Source organism: Aspergillus brasiliensis (assembly GCF_001889945.1).
Source record: "Aspergillus brasiliensis CBS 101740 unplaced genomic scaffold ASPBRscaffold_2, whole genome shotgun sequence".
Lineage (NCBI taxonomy): Eukaryota > Fungi > Ascomycota > Eurotiomycetes > Eurotiales > Aspergillaceae > Aspergillus > Aspergillus brasiliensis.
In genome coordinates this window covers 214,449-234,098 of record NW_027137443.1, presented here as the reverse complement: position 1 = coordinate 234,098, position 19,650 = coordinate 214,449, and the positions used below count along the sequence as shown (strand labels likewise).

The following is a 19,650-nucleotide window of genomic DNA, read 5'->3' as shown; positions in this document are numbered from 1 at the left end:
GTAGCCGTCTGTATGGATATAGCCTGCTGTTTCCTTGGAGGTAAAACTTGGATTCACCGTTGTCCATTCCTATCCACCTACACTTTTGGCCCACCACAGCGAAGTGCTGGCTGCGTCTTCCCTGGTGCGATAGAGTGCTCAATATGCATATTTGACTTGACTGCTCCTTCCAAGGAAGCTGCATGAGAAACCATCTGGAAACCCCGAAACGCAACACATGGGAACTGTGACTTACCTAAGACAGTTGTACATGATAACTGTCGCGCTCAGTCAACAAATTCGAAATCTGACAATAAGGACTAATAAGTTGAGAAGGTGATTGCTCGATCACTGTATGTAGAGAGGCAGTAGTAGTTGCTGCTCGTGATGTCAAACGGAGCTAAACCCCCTTGAGCGTCCAACCAGCAACATCCTTGGCTGCATCCTCTGATTGTGCCTTCTCAATACGGATCTCTCTTGCGGTGTCCCATCAGCTTTTCCCCACTTATGGCACCAACTTCTTCCCATGATTCTCTGTCTGCTTACTGCTTTTGTCTATGGAATGATATAATGACGAAATACAGCGCAAAGACACAGTTTTAGTGATCCTTTACTTACATCACGACCCACAGTGGCCTCACCTCCGGACTCGATGGCTTCAAAGTAGGCCGACATCTACGACATCTACTTCTTTGTTTATGACAAGATTGTGTCTAAGCGACCGGTTTTTGACTACCTCGAAGAATCTTATGCATGTAGAAGAACTGCTAATGATATTTTACGATAGAGTCTGAATGCTATCAGAGGTAAATATAAGACGACGTTTTGCTTTCATAGTCCATATCCGAGAGTATTAGCATGACTACCGATATCATACCTGAGATGAATCGGAGCATCATGTATCTATAAATCTTGTCTATGACATCAAAGCGCTTAAGGCGTGCAACGGCCCGTGAAACGAGGGTACAAGGAGCAGTCGCGAACGGTATAACGAGCACACAACCAAGCCAGGAAACGTTCGAGACCAAGACCGTAACCACCGTGGGGAGAAGTACCGTACCTATATTGTAAAGCCAAATTAGTTATACATGCCTTGAATCGGGATCTGAAGTAGGGAGAGGCTCATGAAGGCTTGACTTACTTGCGCTGGTCAGTGTACCAGTAGTAGGGGGAGGGATCCATGCCTTCGTGCTTGTAGGCGGCCATGAGCTCATCCCAGTCGTCCATTCTCATACTACCGCCGACAATCTCACCAACACCGGGCATGAGAACGTCCACACTCTCAGTGACACGGCGATCTTCGGCGTCCTTCTTCATGTAGAAGGCCTTGATCTCAGCAGGGAAGTGAGTCAGGAAGATGGGCTGGTTGATAATATCGGTCATCTTCCGCTCCGCAGCTTCGGCAATGTCATCGCCGAACTCGTGAGGCTTGCCCTCCTCGTTGGGAATATCGTGTTCCCGCAGCCATTCAATGGCATCAGAGTACCTCATCCGCTTGAAGGGGCGGCTAGGGGGCTTGAAGTCGGGGTTGAGCTTCTCAATGAGGGCCTTAGTGGCCGGCTCAGCCAGAGTCAGGTCAATAACACGGCAGATCACGTTCTCAAGGTGATCAAGGAGGTCGTTGAAGGTGATGAAGTCAAGCTCTGCCTCGATGTGAGTGTACTCGGACAGATGGCGACGGGTAAGCGACTTCTCGGCACGGAAAGAAGGGCAAACACAGAAGACGTCACCAAGAGAGGGGAGGCAAGTCTCAAGGTAAAGCTGGGAGGACTGGGTCAAATAAGCATTCTCGCCGTAGTAGTCGAACTTGAACAAGGTGCTTCCACCCTCGACCTGAGTCTGAACCATAGCAGGAGGGGTGACTTCCAGCATGCGGTTCTCTTCAAAGGTCTGGCGGAAAGCCCGAAGGGCAGCTGCGCGAACTTTCATGACCGACGAAGCGGTCTCACCACGGAGAACGAGGTGGCGGTTGTCATAGAGAGTTTGCGGATCAGCATCAGGTGCCACCCGAGTGGTGATAGCCTCCTTGTCACCAGCAGCACGGCCAATGATAGTGTAGAAATCGGCGTGCAGCTCACGGTTGTTGGGAGCATGCTGCTTAGGTGGGACAGCACGCATTTCACCATGGATAGCAATCGAAGTCTCAAGGGTAAGAGTCATGGCATCGTAAGTCTTGCACAGATCTCCCGTAAGGACACACTGCAGGTAGCCATATCCATCGGTAAGAGTGAGGAAAATAACGTCCTTCTGAGCACGCAGACGGTGAATTCTTCCAACCACACGAACACGAGTTCCCGGAGTCTCCGACTCAGGAGATCCTAGCTTGACAACGGCCGGATCAGTCACGTCAAGACGGATCTTGGTGGGCTTGGGAAGTGATGTATCCTCCTTGAGGACGACCTTCTTCGCCTCCTCAAGGATAGCCTGTCGCTTCTCAGCCTCCTGTTTCTCACGAATAGCCAATTCTTGTTCCTTCGCAGCCTTTCTCTTCCGTTGCTCATACAGGTTGGTGGCCTTCTTCACCGCGGACTTTGTGGCCGGCTTCCACTCTAGTTTGGACGCACCTTCCTCCGTGGGCTCAGTTTGGGACTTGCGGGTCAGGTACTGGTTGCCATCGGTAGGAGCGTGCTGCATGAAAGCATGGATGAGGGTCTTGTAGGGGGCAGATTCAGTTCCGTTGGCGGTGGAGTCGTCCCTGCCGACATCTTCGTCAATGTAGATAGAAGCCATTTTGGTGTCTCTGGTGTGGGGATCTGGTCAGCGCAAATAAAACGCGGTTTATGAGCTGGGCTCTGGCGACAATGTCAGTCGAAGTGTGTTGCGGAGTCGCATGTGAGTCACCACAAGAGTCTTCTTATCGGGCGCTCATAGGCATTGAGAGATAAGACAAAATGACAGAAAGCACTCACATATAGTCCAGTCACTCTGACCAGTAAGGCTATTATACAGCAAGTCCCGCGGAAATGGAGGCCAAGATGTTCAACTCGCACAGTGTGAAAGTGAACAGTGGAGGGGTAAATTTTTTGGATCCCGATATCCCCACGTATTATTCAGGCATAAATAAGGCACACATCCTGCCGCTCAGCACGGATACTACCTTATCTACTCCGTAACCACTTGGAGGCACGGGATAAACATACGTCCGTACGACGTCTAATAGAGTACTGGCTTTTCTGCTCCAGATATGAAATCCAGGAGGAAAGTGAGAGATTCATGTAGACCTGAAAGAAGAGTGCATATCTAACGATGTCTGAGAGTGTAGTGGACCAGTCGCGCCGATGGAGACGGTGGGCGCTGTCTTTCGAAAACCTCACTGATTGCCCTGCCATATCCTCCAATATTGCTTCCTACGCTTCTCAGCTAGAGGCGCATTAAATCTGCACCGAGTAGTAATCATTATACGGAGTATCGATCTAACTAAGTACTGGCCATTTGCAAAATGGCCCGCCATGGGTGTCGGCCTAAACGCCAAGACCCGATTGCTCTGCAGTCGGATCGGGTTAACGCAAGTTCCGGCAGGTTCAAGAGCCGCTGACCGGGACACCCCACCAACACAGATCGTTCGTAGACGCTGTGGTTGAAAGTCTCCTGTTAGCCCAGATTCCTGGCACATTCGTTGATTGATCAATAAATGATTTACAGCTCGAATGACCGATCGCAATGTGGGAAAAGCAAAGACCCTACTGATGCATCTTAGTGGATGGCATAACGCCTGGAGGCGCTGATACCGCTGCAGAGCGATAGAACGGATTATACGGAGTAACTAGATTCCTCACCATCTGCCATGGCCGATATTACGCTGTCGCCCGAACATGTTGATCGACCATCGTCTGAACATGACTAGAAAGGCTGTTTTGGGCAGGCTACGCGATCCCTCCCATCTTGAGACCAATTGATAGCAGAACGAAGCGCTTCAATCTGCGTGGAGGCACAGCATGCTTTCTGGGTGGGAAAGCCGCTGCTTAGTGCTGCTAACGCGACGGATGACAGATGGTTGGATGGAGTCCTTTTCCCCATCTTTTGCCTCAAAAGTATGGATCTGCTAAAACCTTTCACTCCACAAGCATTGATTACGCTATTACTATAATTATCCATTGGGACTTTTCCCGCAGTCACAATGATGGTTCAGGTTCACTATGGAGCACTGGCTGGTTGAGGAATCCTTCTGCCGCAAATCCCTTTTCTTACCCACCTGCTTTTTTCCCCCTTTGATACATCGATTACATACTTGCTGCTCTGTCTCGGCCCATTCCTTGCTTACCTGACCCTGTACCAGTTTGTCTCCTTTTGGCTAGTTCCTCGCGTTCCTCACTATCTGGGATTGTTGGTTCTCCCACAACAGTTCCCTTGGTTTGGGTGTGACTTTCGTTTAATTACTCGAGTTGTTGATGATAATATTCTGATAAGCTTCCTTGTGTTTGATTATTGGTTGCTTGCATCTTATAATATAGCTTGGGAAACGCAAAGAGAAGATTTGGAGGGTGTTGTTTCTCGTTCTTTACTCGCGGATATCATTCATCTTTATTTTCTCCTCACTATTTATCGTGCCTGTGTCCCTCAAACACGCGCCCCCCTTTTCCCCCTACCAGGGGCCCTCTTTTTTCCTCACCCTTCTTTTCCGCTTAACTTGTACTGCGGCTGTAACCTTTTAGCTTAATTGTCCTTTGCAATTACTTTCTCTCCTTCCTTTGCTTTTCTTTACTCTTCGTCTACTGTTATTACGACTTATCCCTTTTCAGTTGGTTTGTCGGCGGCCTTTGGATACCTTCTTTGTCAACTTTTGGGTCCGCTGCAACCTGGCACTCTGGCAGGTCTGGGGCGTTCTCCTCTCCAGTACTCCGTACTTTCATTTGACAGGGCCATCTTTATTCTATCATTATTTTTATTTTTATCTTTATCTTTGTTCCTCTCATTCTAATCTCGGTTGGATCTCAGTCGGAGCACAACTTCACTCTTGCTTTAGTCTCTCGGCCTCCTCACCCGCAAAGCCCCTAAAGCAACTAAACCAGCGCAGGTTTGTCTCCGTTTCCACCAACTCAACCATTCATTGTCCATGCACATTCCAATTGACTAGCGGGATCCCTTCTAGACACGTCTTTATTGGCAGTCTCTCTGCTCCGTGCTCTTTACCGTCCTTTCTGCTCTTCTTTCTCATTCTGGTTACCTTCATTCTGGCCTCTCCAGGTCGCTGTTTTCTTCCTTATTTTCCCCCTTCTCTTTTCGGGGGTGATCTTCGGGCCCGGCCTTTTTTCCCTCTCTCCTGGCCATTCCTACCGTGTTGATTGCCTAGTACGTCCTCTCCCCCTTGACTAAGTGATATCGTTAATCTCCATCGACCACGAACTCATTTTATTCCGTTTCCTTCATTAGGGGGACAATTGTGTCCTACTCGCTCCCTCCCCTCGCCATGCAAACCTCCGATGCAAGCATTCCGAGTCGTCTGATCCCTTCCAAGTTTTCCCACCTCAACGCGGACAGCACCGGTTTCTCCCACGGAGCATACGCCTCCAACAATATTCCCCTACAGGGCCTAACGGACCGGAACGCTCGTCGAGCCAATATCCCTGCGATTAATACCTCTGCTCCCGTCTCGGACAACATGGCCGCCTCTGGCGCCGCGTTTGACATGAACTTCACTCCCCTGCTACCCTCTCAGCTGCTGCTTGGTAGCCCCTTTCAGCCGGGTACTCCTTCTGCGTTCGCCTCGCCTCAATTCGCCAATTTCGGTGGCTTTCCTCAGACGAATGCCTCATCACATGCCCAGAACCATCAGAGCCACCATCAGCTCGGAAGTCCAACCCAGCCCTCGCAGAATGCTGGCCTATATTCTGGTATGATGTCGACGGATGGTATGGGTAACTCTCAAATGCTGGGAGCTCCTCAGTCTCCCGTTGGTGGTTTGGGGCCCCTGGGCAACGCAGGGTATGGAAGTCCCGCTGCCTCGGTAACCCCTGGCTTGCTTTCGGGTACGAGCCGAACTGTATACCTAGGCAACATCCCGGCAGAAACTTCCGCGGAGGAAATCTTGAACCATGTTCGAAGCGGCCAGATTGAGTCAGTTCGTTTGCTTCCTGACAAGAACTGTGCTTTCATCTCCTTCCTGGACAGCAACTCCGCAACCCACTTCCACTCGGATGCAATCTTGAAAAAGCTTGCCATCAAGGGAAATGACATCAAGGTGGGTTGGGGCAAACCATCTCAGGTGCCTACTTCGGTCGCTTTGGCTGTGCAGCAGTCCGGCGCATCACGGAATGTATACCTGGGGAACCTGTCGGAGGACATGACAGAAGAAGAATTGCGGGAGGAGCTAGGCAAATTCGGGCCTATTGACACCGTCAAGATCGTCAAGGAGAAAGCGATTGGATTCGTCCATTTCTTGTCAATCAGCAACGCAATGAAGGCTGTTTCTCAACTTCCTCAGGAGGCTAAGTGGCAGGCACCCAGGCGGGTATTCTACGGCAAAGATCGATGCGCCTATGTCTCCAAAACGCAGCAGCAAAATGCAGCTCAGTTCTTGGGTATTGCCCCTGGGTATGCACACATCCTAAACTCGGCCGACCGTGATTTGATCACCAACGCACTTGCTCAGCAATCTGTGGCCGCCGCGGCTGTGGCCACCACAGCCGGTGGAGTCAACAACTTGGGCAACCGGACCATCTATCTGGGCAACATCCACCCCGAAACGACTATCGAGGAGATTTGTAACGTCGTGCGTGGTGGTTTGCTGCATCATATTCGCTACATTCCCGATAAGCATATCTGCTTTGTCACTTTCATTGACCCTACATCAGCCGCGTCCTTCTACGCCCTGAGCAACCTGCAGGGCCTCATGATTCATAACCGTCGTCTGAAGATTGGCTGGGGTAAGCATTCGGGTCCTCTTCCGCCAGCTATCGCCCTGGCCGTGAGTGGCGGAGCTTCTCGAAATGTCTATGTCGGTAATCTCGATGAGACCTGGTCGGAGGAGCGCCTTCGCCAAGACTTCTCCGAGTACGGAGAGATCGAGCTTGTCAACACGCTCCGTGAAAAGAGCTGCGCATTTGTCAATTTCACCAACATTGCCAATGCTATTAAGGCGATTGAGGGGATGCGGAATCGGGAAGAATACAAGCGGTTCAAGATCAACTTTGGGAAGGATCGCTGCGGAAACCCACCCCGTCAAGCCGGCAATGGAGGTCCGCAGGGTCGCAATGGATCCGGGTTTGAGGGACCTCAGTCACCTTCCCCAGCGTTGAATGGCTTCCAGCAGAACCTAAGCCAATCCGGCTCGGGCTCTAGCCCGACTCATCCCGCCCTATCTCCTGCTCCTGGGTCTACGGGTTCGCAGAATGGCCATCATCACAGACATCCCCTGCAGACCGTTTCATCCCCGTCTGGCATATTGAATGTCGGTGCAAACAATCCGTTGACCATGTACCTCAACCAAATGTCCGCCCAGCAAGCCCAGGAACAGGAAAACCGCCTGAATGACCCCATGACCTTGGCTGGTCTTCAGTCCCCACCTCAACCGCCGCAACAGCAGTCGCTCTACAATGGCGCGAGCACTGGTGAGCTTTCTAACGGCAGCATCGAGGCCCCATTGCATCAGCACAAGCCGTCGACCAATGGGTTCTTGAATGTAACCAACGGCTCTACGGGCCCCGGCCACCACGCTACCGCTAGCACCAGCAGCCTGAGTGTGCCACGGGCGCAACATTCTCGGGCCGTGAGTTTGCCATCGTTTTCTCAGGAACCCTTCGGGTCTGTTTCAAGCCAGCCTCCCCGTTCCGGAATTGCTCATCAGCCGCAAAGCAGCTTTTCAAGCTTCACCTCTGCTCTAGGCGGTCTCAGTCACGCCGGCTTCGGCTTGGCCATTCAGAACGAGAGTTCGCTGCCCGGCTGGGCTGAGGAGGAGATTGGAGCAAAATAATTACATTACACCCTGCCGCTGCAAGGGTGATGCCCGCTATTCCACTTGATGAGCATAGCCATTCTTCTTCCGCGTTCTGTTCCATCTATATTGCTTTGCCACTTGGCTAATTCCTTCGATGTCTCCATTCTGATTCCTTTCTTTGTATTGGTTTCATTTCACTTCACTTTGGTTTTTTCTCTCTTTCTTTTAATTGTGCAAATTTCCTATTCTCCGGCAACCCCCTCTTACCGATTTTAATATTTCTTTATTCCTATACCATCACTTGTATTGCTAGCTGGGCATGATCTTCTTCATCTTCTTTTGCCTTTCTTTCTTGTCATTTCCATACTTTGATTCTGCTTTTTTTGGCCATTTTGCCGTTTCTGATCTCCAGTTGGCTACGAAGGCGGGTGAGCTTACAGCCAGATCCTAGACCGGGTTCGGTGGGGTCTGCCTATGTTTCAGGCTGCTTATTTGCATATGTGATGCCATTCAACGGAACTAATCCCGAGCATAGAGCTCCCCTGTTGCATTTTGATTACGACAAGGGTTTATATAGCGGCGGAGGTAATTGATCCAGGATGATAATAGTGGATCCGCCAGCAAGGAACATAAGAAAGACGAGAAGAAGAGTGCTCAGTGCATAAGAAATGACAGACATGTGGTCACAATATCAAATTACATCCCAATAGAACTGTAGTACTAGACTGTAGCAGCTACCGCATTGGGTAATGCGTCAACACGGAGATCACGTGGGCGTATACCCGCCTGGTCGCGCTAGGCCGGATGGAGATGTACCATGGAACCAAACGAAGCCGCTGCGATCACCATCATTTCACTTCACCACCACCCTCGAGGTTCTTCCTCCCCGCCGTTCTTTGACGACACGGGCGAGGCCTCTTCACATACCTAGCGAAGCACAATGTCCCTGCCTCCAGAACAAATTAATATTAAGCGTCGCAGAGAAGAGGAACCGGTTGAGACTTTATGTAAGACTCCCTTGATTCGTTGCATGAGAGGCCCTTCTTTGGTGGTGAGGCCCTCAACTGCAGAATATCACGAGCAGCTCCCCTCTGCTTTTGGCCATCTTTCCAAGTTGCCAGCGCTAATGCGTACTCCTAGACATTCAATCAGAGCTGCATCAGACTAAGCGTCGATTCACGGACTTTGTTTTTCAAAGAGTCCAAATCAGTGGCAATAGCCATGAAGACAGCTCGTCTAGCCCATCCTCTTTCTCAGCAGCGCGGAGAAAACTGCTTACTCCGCGGTCGGTGAGTAACACCGTCTTTCCAACTACTGGGGGCGTGACCAACCGCGCCGCTGGTGCAGGAGCAACTGTCCCCTTGGTAAGAGCCACGTCTCCTGGGGCAGAGTTCCGTGAGGAGCGTCGCCTGGCGAACGCTCGGAAAGAAAATGAGGAGAAGTTGAGGAGAGCCTTGCTTTCTACGCCTACAGAGAGCCAGCTGGGAACCCCATCTGCTGTTCCAGCTTCTAGTGGAACCGATGCCGCCCGAAAGGTCGCATCGTCTGCATCCAGCGAAAGAGAAAGCCTGGCTTCCTCGCCTGGCCGGACGCAATCTCTACGACGGTTCCAGATTTCTAGATCCACTACGCCAATGAGCCCGCTCCGTAGCACAGGCGGTGGTGTCCAGAAACGCAAAGATGGTGCGGTCGCGGTGCTAGTAGAGAAACTGAGGCGCACGCCGCATTCGAGACAAGCGTCGATGGTCGCTGATGCTGCTGCTCAAGCGGATGAGCAGGCAAGCATGACGGTTGCAGGCGCTCTGGCCTCCGAGAAGCCAGAACGACCGAGGAAGCGGCCGGTGGTAAACCAGGCGGAAAGGAAATGGAGAGAGGAGCGTAAGAGCGCGATCTCAGCTGCTAAGCAGCATATCTCGCAGGTGCTGGACCGAGAAGCCGAGACGGCCCATCAGAGTAGTTGGGAGAATGAGTCGGAACGATTGGCAAGGGAACTGGAGAAAGTGGCTCTAGAGCTGGATGCAGAAATGGATGTGACGGCCACCGAAACAGACTATACGCAGCCCTCGGGGTCGCAGTTTTCGAGACCGTCTCGGCCGCATTCGGTGATGCCCAAGCCTCCATTGAGATACCAACCGCGCACGCCCAATAAGCATCGTGCGGGGGCCTCGGACACACAAGTGATGCAAGGGCCAGTAGAGAAACTGGAAGAGGCGGCGAACACTCTGCCCGGGGGGCCTGAGGAGGACGAGAGCGACGGGGAGTACGTCTACGACACGTACATACGGAAGCCACTTCCAGACACTGGCCTGCTTACGGACCCATTAGTGGGTTTGGATGCGGACCAGGAGGCTTGGTTTCGGCAGCATGGCATCGATGCGAATCGCCAAGACATTGGAGTCATCGTCATCACGCAGGAGGATGAGGAGTACTGGGAGAACTTTGTCGAGGACGAGGAGGACGAGGACCGGTGGGATAGCGAGGACGCAGATTCGAACGGTAAGCAGTCGATCGCAATTTTGGCAGGACCTTCTGCAGACAAGGCTAACCCCACGGGTGTTCCCGGGCAGCTGAAAATAATCCCGCAAATGACTATCCAGATGAGGAACTGTCGTGGGATGATGAAGAGGACGATCCAACGGCTATCTACAGCAAATACCGGACGTACGCTCGGTCTGATGACGAGGAGTTCGACTTTGACGACTCAGCCAGTGAGGAGCGCCATCGTAGTGGATTTGGGTTTCGGTCGCACGTGGAATCAGACGACGAGAGCTGGTGATCGGAGGGATTACGGTGACACACACACACAGAGAGAGAGAGGAGAGAGAGAAAGTGAGAGACACACGCACAAGCCATCAATCAGGAAGCAAGCAGGCAGGCAGGCAGGGAATTGGGGGGCATGGCTGACCGAACGAGGCAGCGAGACTAGCTCGGGTGGCTGCGTCTCTGCAGAACTCACGCCTTGTTTGGGTTTTGAGGAATTAATCATATGTATAGTACTTTTAAAAAAAAGCCATATTTATTGCTGGCAGTCGACGAGGGGACGACGAGCATCTCGATGAGGCTGGGCTCGACTCGACTGACCTGTTGCCGTCCATGAAGTCATCGACGTAGGGATCTGATTCACCGCAAGATCAGCAGCCGTCATGCCTCTGCAGAAATAATCTGCATCCGCATCGCTGCTGCAGGATGAGCTGGGCCGCGACGACAGGACTAGGCCGCAAGCCAAGTCAACCGATGTCTCCGGCCAGTAAGGACCGTTTCAGAATTGCAGTGGTGTATTCCTTTTCTTTCTTTTCTTCCTTCTTTCCTTCCCTTCCTCCGGGGAGAAATGATCGATCCTTCAGGATATCGGTCTCTCTGCCCTCCCTTCCCCCCATCCACTTCCCCCAATGCAGTAAGAAGCACGAGAGCAACAGATTGAGCTGATCTCAGCACCACCCCTCCTCCTTTTCCTTCCTTTGCCTTCTTCTTCTGCAATCACTCCCCCCACGACCCTTGACACACAGACTCCAAAATAAGATTCTAACGGACCGAAGTAATGCGGGGTCCAAATCCTTCAACAACTCTCAGACCGATATCATTCGCCCTGTCATCTGATAATACGATAGATAGAACCTTCCAATCACTTGCTGAACAATCGTATTATACGAACTCGTCATGCTCATTACTTGGCATTAGGATAAAAAAAAAGAAGTATGGAAAGAACTTAATCCCAGAAAGAACAAGAATAAGAAAGAAAAAGAAAATAAAAAAGAAACGTTGACAAGCTAAGACATACATGCACCACCCACCCACTCATCCACGCCCAACTCCTTCATCTGTCCAACCCACCTGATCCCTCCCTCCAATGGCCTCCTCCTTCATACAGGGTGTATGTATGTATGTATGCATGTATGTATGTACGTGTATAGATGTAATGGTATGTACATGCCGAAAAATTCCATGGCCTGTGCTGTGCATCTACTTCATGCAGTAAGTAATCCTCATATCTGCAACAAAATCCTCCCATCCATTAATCCATCCATTCGCCTACATGAATAACGAACAACCTACCTGTAGGTTTTTATGTAAGTAGGTCAGGTCAATCTAGGTCATGTTACACCACCTCTCTGTTTCCCTTTCCTCTTTTCTTTCCTTGAATTTGACTTTCATGTACACTCGGGATCTGAAAAGAAAAATCCTTCGATCAACCAAACACCGCCTGCAGACTTGATTTTCTTCCCCACACGTCTCTTTTTCGTCTGCCTGGGTCTACCTGTCATGTCTAGGATTCTATCCTGGGTTGGTGGGAAGGAATGGGAAGGAGGAGACGTGAGGGATCGGCGATTGGGTTTCCCTTTGTTGTAAATTTTCTATTGATACCCTCTAGAATGGTGTGTAGTATGCTTGGGTTTTTGGGTATTAGTTATTAGCGTGTGAAATATCGAGGAGAGGAACTGGACTTGGACTTGGCTGGCTAGTATGTGTGGGGGGGAGAGGGGGGGTGTACATTGGCGTACTTAGCATTCTAGCATTCTATAATCTTAGTAGATACTAAGTATATTATTATTCCTGAAGACACATGTGATTGCTAGCTACTAGTAAGTTCTTCATCCCAATCCTATCCATCCATATAAGATCAACCATGTAAGCGAATATAGACCTATAATGAAACCCTTCCACCCCCATTAAGTGGCTGTGTGGATGGATCAACGCTTCCCTGCATTGACTTGTGATGTAGTATTGATACTATTGATGTAAAAACATACCTTACTAGAACCTATTACCATGATATGACTTCCACAGGGCACGGTACATGTTTGTCTTTTCTAGCATGGTAAGTAAATAGACGGCTTGTGTGGAGTATCAGGGGAGGCTATGTGTGGATAGTAGCAGCTATATGTGTGATTCTTCTAGTATATGTTCCTGGCACAAGAGTATACTTCTCCATTACGATCTCAACTATAGTCACAGGCAGTAATGGTCCTCAGAAAGTCCATATTATCATGTTAATGTTAAGGTACATTGAAGTACGTAGATACGGCAGCCTAGAGTCTATGTATTCTCCAGTCCTTCCTGTATAACTACTATTCCCACAAAGAGCTATTTAGATAAACCACTATGCTTATTTTTCTATGCTGTGGTAGTCACCATTGAAGGTGATGACTTCTATATACCCTGCGCTCCCAATAAATCTATGAAAGGCAAATAATGCACTGCTACTCTTAAAATAGAGAGCAAGACAAAAGCATCATCAATATATTAGGTGGAATGAAGTATGTAGTTGTAGGTGTGGTGGAGCCGACATACTACCAATCTCATCTAGTTGCGGCGGTGGTTCTACTCTTCATGTATCCGCCATACACCCCATACATAAAATACCAAACATAACAACACCCATCCCGTATCCATACGTACCATTCACATTTTCTCGGCCATCGGACATAAGTGCCAAAAGAGTCTATGAAAACAACTTACTGCCCTTACGGCATGATTCCCGGCTGGAAAACGATAGAGTAATTATTCGCTCATTTCTCTACGGATTTCTCTTTTACAGTAACGATTGATAGATAGAATAATTTGTTTAATTGATGATTGTCCAGAGTCCCAGTAGAGCTATTTCCGTAACCAACCCTTCAGAAAGGTGTAAAAAACAAAAACAAAGTGATGAGAACCAACCCACCCTTAGCCATGTGTTGTAAGATGCATGTATGCAAGTAAAGATCAGAGAGCCTCCCAAGTTGTTGTAGTAGTAGTAGTATTAGTAACATAACATGCTGAATGGTGCCGACATAAAGAGCGAAATGGAATATGACAAAAGTAAATAAAGAGAAAAGAAATAGAAGAAGGGGAAAGGAGAAGGAGAAGGACAAGGCAAAATAGTAGGAATTAAAAACAGAGAGGTATCTTCAGACGGCCGTGAGTTGTATCAGAGAATTTCCAGACAAGACAAAAAACAAACAATTTTCAAAGACATCATATGTGTCGGGTCAGATGGTCATCAAGTGCAATGAGGAAGTGGAGATGAAGGAGCAATATTTTTTTTTTCTTCTTTCTCTCTCTCCTTCACCTGGGTATGCGTCTTCTAAGCACTTCCTCTTTGGATTCGCGCATCCATGGATACCATATCCCCACCCAGTCAACCACACCGAATCGCGGGGCCCCCGATTCAGCGGCAAGACCCGCTCCCTCACGAAGAAAGTCCCCATCACGGAGACGCCGTTGCTCTCGCAAGGTTGGACACTTCTTTTCTTTGATGAAGCGATAGAATTTGCATTGAATTCCTTGGAAGCCCCGACGCTGTCGGCTAGGAAATTGTCGGTTGAAGCTTTCGCGTACTTCTTTCCACTCTTGGCACAGGTCCACGCGGTGGTACCAGATGAAGTACATTTCCTCTTCCTCGTACTTTGGTCGAGGAGGTCGGCGTCGCTCCGGGGCGTTGCTGGAGCTGCTAGAAACCGAGTCATATCGCTCTCGCGAGTATGCGCCAGGCGACGACTCGGCGGATCGAGGTCGATAGGGCAGGAATGCTGCGTCCTGAGATGATGCAGAACTCTCTGCGTAGGGATGGTGACCATCTGAGTAAGGGGAATAAAAGTATTGATTGGGACTGGGAGGATATAGAGGCGATAGTTGTGGTCCTGGATGGCTGTATTGCATGCGGGAGCTCGTGCTTTCTCTCTCTGATGATGGGTTCAATAGAGAATCAATGGCCATACGGCTTTGTCGAGAAGCCGGCATGTGGTTTGCCTGTGGCCGCTCGTGAAGGGTTTCCATGGTAGATGTGTAATAATAGCAGTAAGAGTAGTAGATGCGTTGGTTGGGTTTTCTTTTTTTTTTCTCCTTGTGGAGGGAAAATAGTGGAGGAAGTTGTGCGGAGACAAAAATAGTGGTTCCAGTGAAGGGAAGAAACAACCGCCAAAGGAGACCAGGTATATTTGACGAAGATGCAAGTAACGAAGACTTCTCACCCACAGTGAATATGGTGGACAAACCTGAGGAGGCCAGCACCAAAGGGCGGTGGGTGGGGAGGAGTTTAAAGAAATAAAAAAAAAAAAAAAATTGGAAATAGTAAGAGATTAAGGGTAAGGGAAATAAAAAGGAAAAAAGAAAAACAAATCAAAAATGTGACAGATGTTGGGTGTGTCTCTTTCAGCAAAGGCCGAAGGCGCTTCTACACAGTTGCACTACCTTCCAACTGGTGTGTGCCTTGGTGAAAGAGAAAGGAAGAGGAAGGGAGAGGGAACAGAAAAAAACAAAAGTCTTTTGGGAGAGAGAGACAGAGAGAGAGGGAGAGGGAGAAAGTGACGTGGATAGGGTAGAAGGAGGAATGAGAAGCTTTGTTGAACCGATTAATTTCCCAGGACAAGCCAGTCCTTAAAGCATCGCCAACGCCGCACGAGACTCCCGGTTGGACTCTTTAGGGAGGGCAATGGTGGCCAAGGGTCCCTGTTAGTTCCTCTTAACCCATGCACCGTACCAAACCTCTGGGACTGCCTGGCCTGTAAAAGAGGCCGAAGTGACTGCGCCCCCTGTCCGGTCGTGGGGAGAGACTGCTACGGCGGGTACACGACGGTGACCGGCGTGATGTGTAGCGCCTGCGCCAGCAGGGAGCTGCGAGGGTAGTATATTGGTTGGAGAAGAGGAGAAAGCCTTGTAGGAGGGGAGGGCTGTTCATCCACTGGTGGCAGTGGTGGTAGTAGTCTCGTTGTTGTTGCTGGGGTGTATTCTCGCGTCTGTCCCTTCAACCCTAGTCCATCTGCAAGCATGTCCTCACTCGCTGTGGCTGTAAATAGTAAATCGGTATGTACTATTCCGACCGGGGAACCAGATGAATCACATAGATAGGAGTGAATAGTATGAAAGATTTAAACCAAATCAACAAGATTGAATATTAAATAGCAGCCAACAGGCCCTATATGCAAGGATATACCGTCTGGAAACCGTCAAGCACAAGAAGGATTCGCCACTTATTTAGCTGCCAGATGGATCCTCAGCATTCAGAAGATGAACTGCAGGAGAGAATGAGCGAAGATAAAAAGAAATCGACTGGAGATGAAAGAATGGCATCCGATGGATTGGATGGTTCAACAAGTGGAGATCGCGACAGGGTCACGTTGGCAGACCGACGACGTGCAGGGCCAGACTGGACGCTTTGAGGGAGGTTAGTTTAGAGAGGGTCACCGTTGGATCGGGTAATTTATCGGGCTTGTTGTAATTTATGATCTGGTTTGGATTTCCTGATGATTTTCCTTATTTTATTTTTTTCGGGCTTCTCATTTTGTTTTTTTGTTTTTGCTTTTTTACTTTTTTTCTTCGGTTTTTAAATTCTCTGATTTTCTTTTTATCTTTTCTCATCCTGATGGAATTTTTAATCCTATTCTATTTCGAATCTGGATTTCATCTCCCCCCCTCTCTCTCTTTCATTATTTCGCTACCCCTCAGAATTCCGGCTTGGCCAGTTCGTGAAATGCGCATATTAGATATCAGAAAAGTCAATGTGGGATGAGGCCGTAATGAAGAATCCACAATTAAACAAAAAGCGTAGAAAAAGTTTTCTAGACAAGAAAAAGGAAAAAAAAGTGTGACGAAGGGGAAAAAGTGACGGAAGGAAGGACCAAGGGAACAGGAATCGATCCTGATAAACCTGCCTAAAAAAAATCACCCCCAGATTAGGTTCCAAACGAACAAAGACGAAGAACGAGGAGTAAGTAAATAGTATAGTAACTGCTAATATAAACACTCAGTTAGTTTATGACGATAGTAATATAATGGGAATGAATAATAAGAATAATCAAAGCCCAAACTCATATTAATTTTAATGTGATAATGAGGGAAGGATAATGATCGCTTGGGGTCCGGGCCAATTTGACAAGCTTAATGGGTCCAGTAACTAACTATACTACTTGCACTACACTCATTGTACTCACCTTAAACCCTATTTAGTAGTTTGGCAACTGGCACGGATATGATGCTGATGATGACGATGACACAATCCTCATGAAACTAGCCAGCCAACAACACCATCTCCTGCCCTCTCTTGTCTCTTCCTTTTTTTTTCCTTCTCTGGGCGGAGGATTGGACACGCGGGGAGTGAGGGGGAGCAGACCTTCGAAAAGAGCCATCTGCATGAGCGTCATGTACACAATCACCCAAATCCCTCCCACCCCCCATGTCAATTCTCCTCCTCATCGCCCCCAAATCTTTCTGCACTATCCCCATTCATTCACCCATTCTTTTCTGCCCCAGTACCATGGACTCGTTACCCTCTCCGTCTTTGCTTTCTTCTGGCACATGCAGTTCTAGCTCCAGTGCGCGCAGTTCTCGGTATGGCTGGGACATTTATTCACCCTCACCCTCACCCTCCTCCCCCTGCCCAGCCTATCAGGATAATTACAAATCTCGGAAGGATGGCCGCAACTTAGGAGCAATAACAATATCTAGAATAATAATAAAGATAACCATACGATAATAATCCAAATAAACCCCAAGCAATCAGAAAAATAGACTACAAAAAAAAAATAAAGGATCGTTCTTGAAAAGTATGGTATGTATGTATCGAAGGCGAGCCAAATCCTCTTGACTAAGTACTCGGCCAATTATTCAGGCTTAGCTTACTGACCTCAGCCAAGTACATACTGATTACCACATTAGTCGAAGATGTACATTGAGTGGATAAGTGCGAGAGAGCGAGTACGGAGTACTCACAAACTAGATAGACAACTACTTACTGACTGCTTGCTGAAGAATGTGTCAAACCGTGTTATGCGTAACAAAGTTACGCCAGCAAGGGCTTTTCTCGTATTTATACTCCCCACCATTTGCATTCCGCAGAAGCTACTTTCACTACTAGAGTCGTAAAAATGACTCGATTCTGCTTTAAAGCCCTTTGGTTTCAAACCCACCTGGAAATATTTGACGCACGATCTGCCCCCCTCCCCACGGCGAGGAGCATAAGAGACACATACCTTCCTCCTGTCTACTAACTCAAAAGTAACAAAGTTGAGATATTTAGGGATTTGATTCGCATGTAAGTGCCAGGACGCTATTTCAAAATAAACATAATACTTAAAACCCGAATACGGAGTACTGAAAGAAACAGAAATACACAGTTCTCGGAGAAGTACTAATATCCATTCGGCCGTAATCAATACAAACACTCACTCACTTCAAACTTACGCCGCGCCCACAACCTGCAGCCCTGTCATTGCATGAGAAGGTAAATAACTACTAAGAGAAGGGAAATAAATGAGAAAAAAAGAAAAAGGAAATTTCGGTTTCCCGGACCTGATAGGTCGTTCCACGGGCTGCAAGACGGGTCGACCGAAACGAAGCATTGCAGGGTTCATGTTTTCATGTTTTCATGTTTTCACTTTTTCACTTATTTAATTTTCCTCCACCTTCAGATTGATTTTCGGCCGCTGGCGGGAAAACATCAGACGACACAACACCCTACCTACCATATGGGGGGGAGGGGACCCGGAGCTAGTTTCGTCTTGTGTGCTGTGCTGCTAGTTAGTCTGCTACTGCTGTACTCCACAAGCAATCTTCATCTTGTACTTATCTACATTGGGATTGGGGATGGGGGTGAGAGAGTGTGTGTGTGCTGTGTGGAGCCGTGGGAGGCTAGTTAGATAGGTTAGTTAGTTAGCTTAGGTAGTTACTACTTGTGTCCGCGGTGTCCACTGTTCGCTCCGAGCCTCTCAGTCTCTTGCTCTCTCTGTTTTTAGTATGTTCTCTTTTCTCCTAACCTAGTATAGGTACACAGTTATCCAGACTAAATTAAATTACTACTATCTCTGGAGAGATGGGGGATGTGTATGTGTTCCACACCGGGTTCGAGACCCATACGTATGCAACAGCCAGCGCGCGCTCTCTGAAGATTCAATAGCGATTCATTTGGAATGAATCCGGTTGTGTTCGGGTTACTTTTACTGACCTACTTACTAGTTGGGTTGTTTTTTTCTATCTATCTAGCTATCTATCTATCTATCAGTTTGTCGGGAAATGAATGAATAATTCGAATGGCTAGCCCAATCTAAATATTGGAGCGTGGTCACTGGCCATATTTTTTTGCTCCTCCTTTTGTTTCCATTTTTACTCGGAGAAATAAATGATGATACAAAATAAAGGGGGGGTGTGGTGGATTATGGAAAAGAACGAACGAACGAACGAACGGAATTATACGGGAGTCACGCAAGACTAAAAATGTAACTGACTTGACTGACTGACTGACTTGACTGTCGGTGGGAAGATCTTTCACAGGAAGGAAGGTCAATCTTTTCTTTCGTTTTTAATTTGTTGTTATTTTTCGGGGACGCTAGTTGACATATGGAACAATCCTTCATTCGATGCTACACCTCTCCGAAAATGAAGATGAAAAAGTAAAAAGAAAAACTGAATAGAAGAAAACAAATAAGCAGAAGAAGAGGAAGGGGAAAAAAAGAAGAAAATATGGAAGGGAAGGATCACTGCAGGATTCGTGCAAGACCATCCATCATCATCATCATCAGCAGGTGAGGATTTGGGGGGAAATGGAAGGAGAATGAATGGGAAAGCAGAAGAAGGGGGGAAGAAGGGGAGCCTGAGGGAGGGAGGGGGAAAAAGGAAGCCGGCGAAGCAAGCCAACAGAAAGGCCATAATGGGCCGCGTCTATTGGGTGCGGAATAGAGTCAGCAACCCAACCTGCAGTGGCTTTGCTAGCGTACCGTTCTGTCGGGACGGGTTTACGAATAGGATCGAGGCTCTAACGCTGTCTGGCTCTTATGGTCTCAGATTGCGCAGGGCCACTTGCTGAAGGACAGGCGACCTGACAGCCA

General features: G+C 48.5%; 6 protein-coding genes across 6 annotated transcripts; 4 read left to right on the top strand and 2 right to left on the bottom strand.

Moving 5' to 3' along the window:
* Positions 1-718: 718 nt before the first annotated feature.
* ASPBRDRAFT_37760 (asparagine--tRNA ligase DED81) lies at positions 719-2,954 on the bottom strand. The gene is made up of 2 exons (XM_067623794.1): positions 1,121-2,954; positions 719-1,039 (listed from the first exon to the last, which is right to left on the bottom strand). Exons 1-2 carry the CDS (start codon positions 2,707-2,709, stop codon positions 913-915), a joined length of 1,716 nt encoding a protein of 571 aa, XP_067482723.1. The 5' UTR covers positions 2,710-2,954; the 3' UTR covers positions 719-912.
* Positions 2,955-3,753: 799 nt separating this feature from the next.
* On the top strand, positions 3,754-4,787 carry ASPBRDRAFT_370807 (uncharacterized protein). Its single transcript, XM_067623651.1, has 2 exons — positions 3,754-4,010; positions 4,256-4,787. The coding sequence occupies exons 1-2, from the start codon at positions 3,915-3,917 to the stop codon at positions 4,634-4,636; spliced, it is 477 nt and encodes a 158-aa protein (XP_067482722.1). The 5' UTR covers positions 3,754-3,914; the 3' UTR covers positions 4,637-4,787.
* A 599-nt stretch (positions 4,788-5,386) lies between these two features.
* Positions 5,387-7,888, top strand: ASPBRDRAFT_117631 (putative differentiation regulator (Nrd1); the record flags this gene model as incomplete). Its single annotated transcript, XM_067617109.1, has 1 exon — positions 5,387-7,888. The coding sequence occupies one exon, from the start codon at positions 5,387-5,389 to the stop codon at positions 7,886-7,888; it is 2,502 nt and encodes an 833-aa protein (XP_067482721.1).
* Positions 7,889-8,340: 452 nt separating this feature from the next.
* ASPBRDRAFT_370343 (Iwr1 domain-containing protein) lies at positions 8,341-11,009 on the top strand. Its single transcript, XM_067623634.1, has 3 exons — positions 8,341-8,859; positions 8,993-10,348; positions 10,420-11,009. Exons 1-3 carry the CDS (start codon positions 8,793-8,795, stop codon positions 10,626-10,628), a joined length of 1,632 nt encoding a protein of 543 aa, XP_067482720.1. The 5' UTR covers positions 8,341-8,792; the 3' UTR covers positions 10,629-11,009.
* A 2,888-nt stretch (positions 11,010-13,897) lies between these two features.
* On the bottom strand, positions 13,898-14,608 carry ASPBRDRAFT_51222 (uncharacterized protein; the record flags this gene model as incomplete). The annotated part of the gene is made up of 1 exon (XM_067626690.1): positions 13,898-14,608. The coding sequence occupies one exon, from the start codon at positions 14,606-14,608 to the stop codon at positions 13,898-13,900; it is 711 nt and encodes a 236-aa protein (XP_067482719.1).
* Positions 14,609-17,806: 3,198 nt separating this feature from the next.
* On the top strand, positions 17,807-18,523 carry ASPBRDRAFT_37754 (uncharacterized protein; the record flags this gene model as incomplete). Its single annotated transcript, XM_067623793.1, has 2 exons — positions 17,807-17,861; positions 17,934-18,523. A coding segment is annotated over exon 2 (167 nt), but the record flags the coding sequence as incomplete, so codon positions are not given.
* Positions 18,524-19,650: the final 1,127 nt, after the last annotated feature.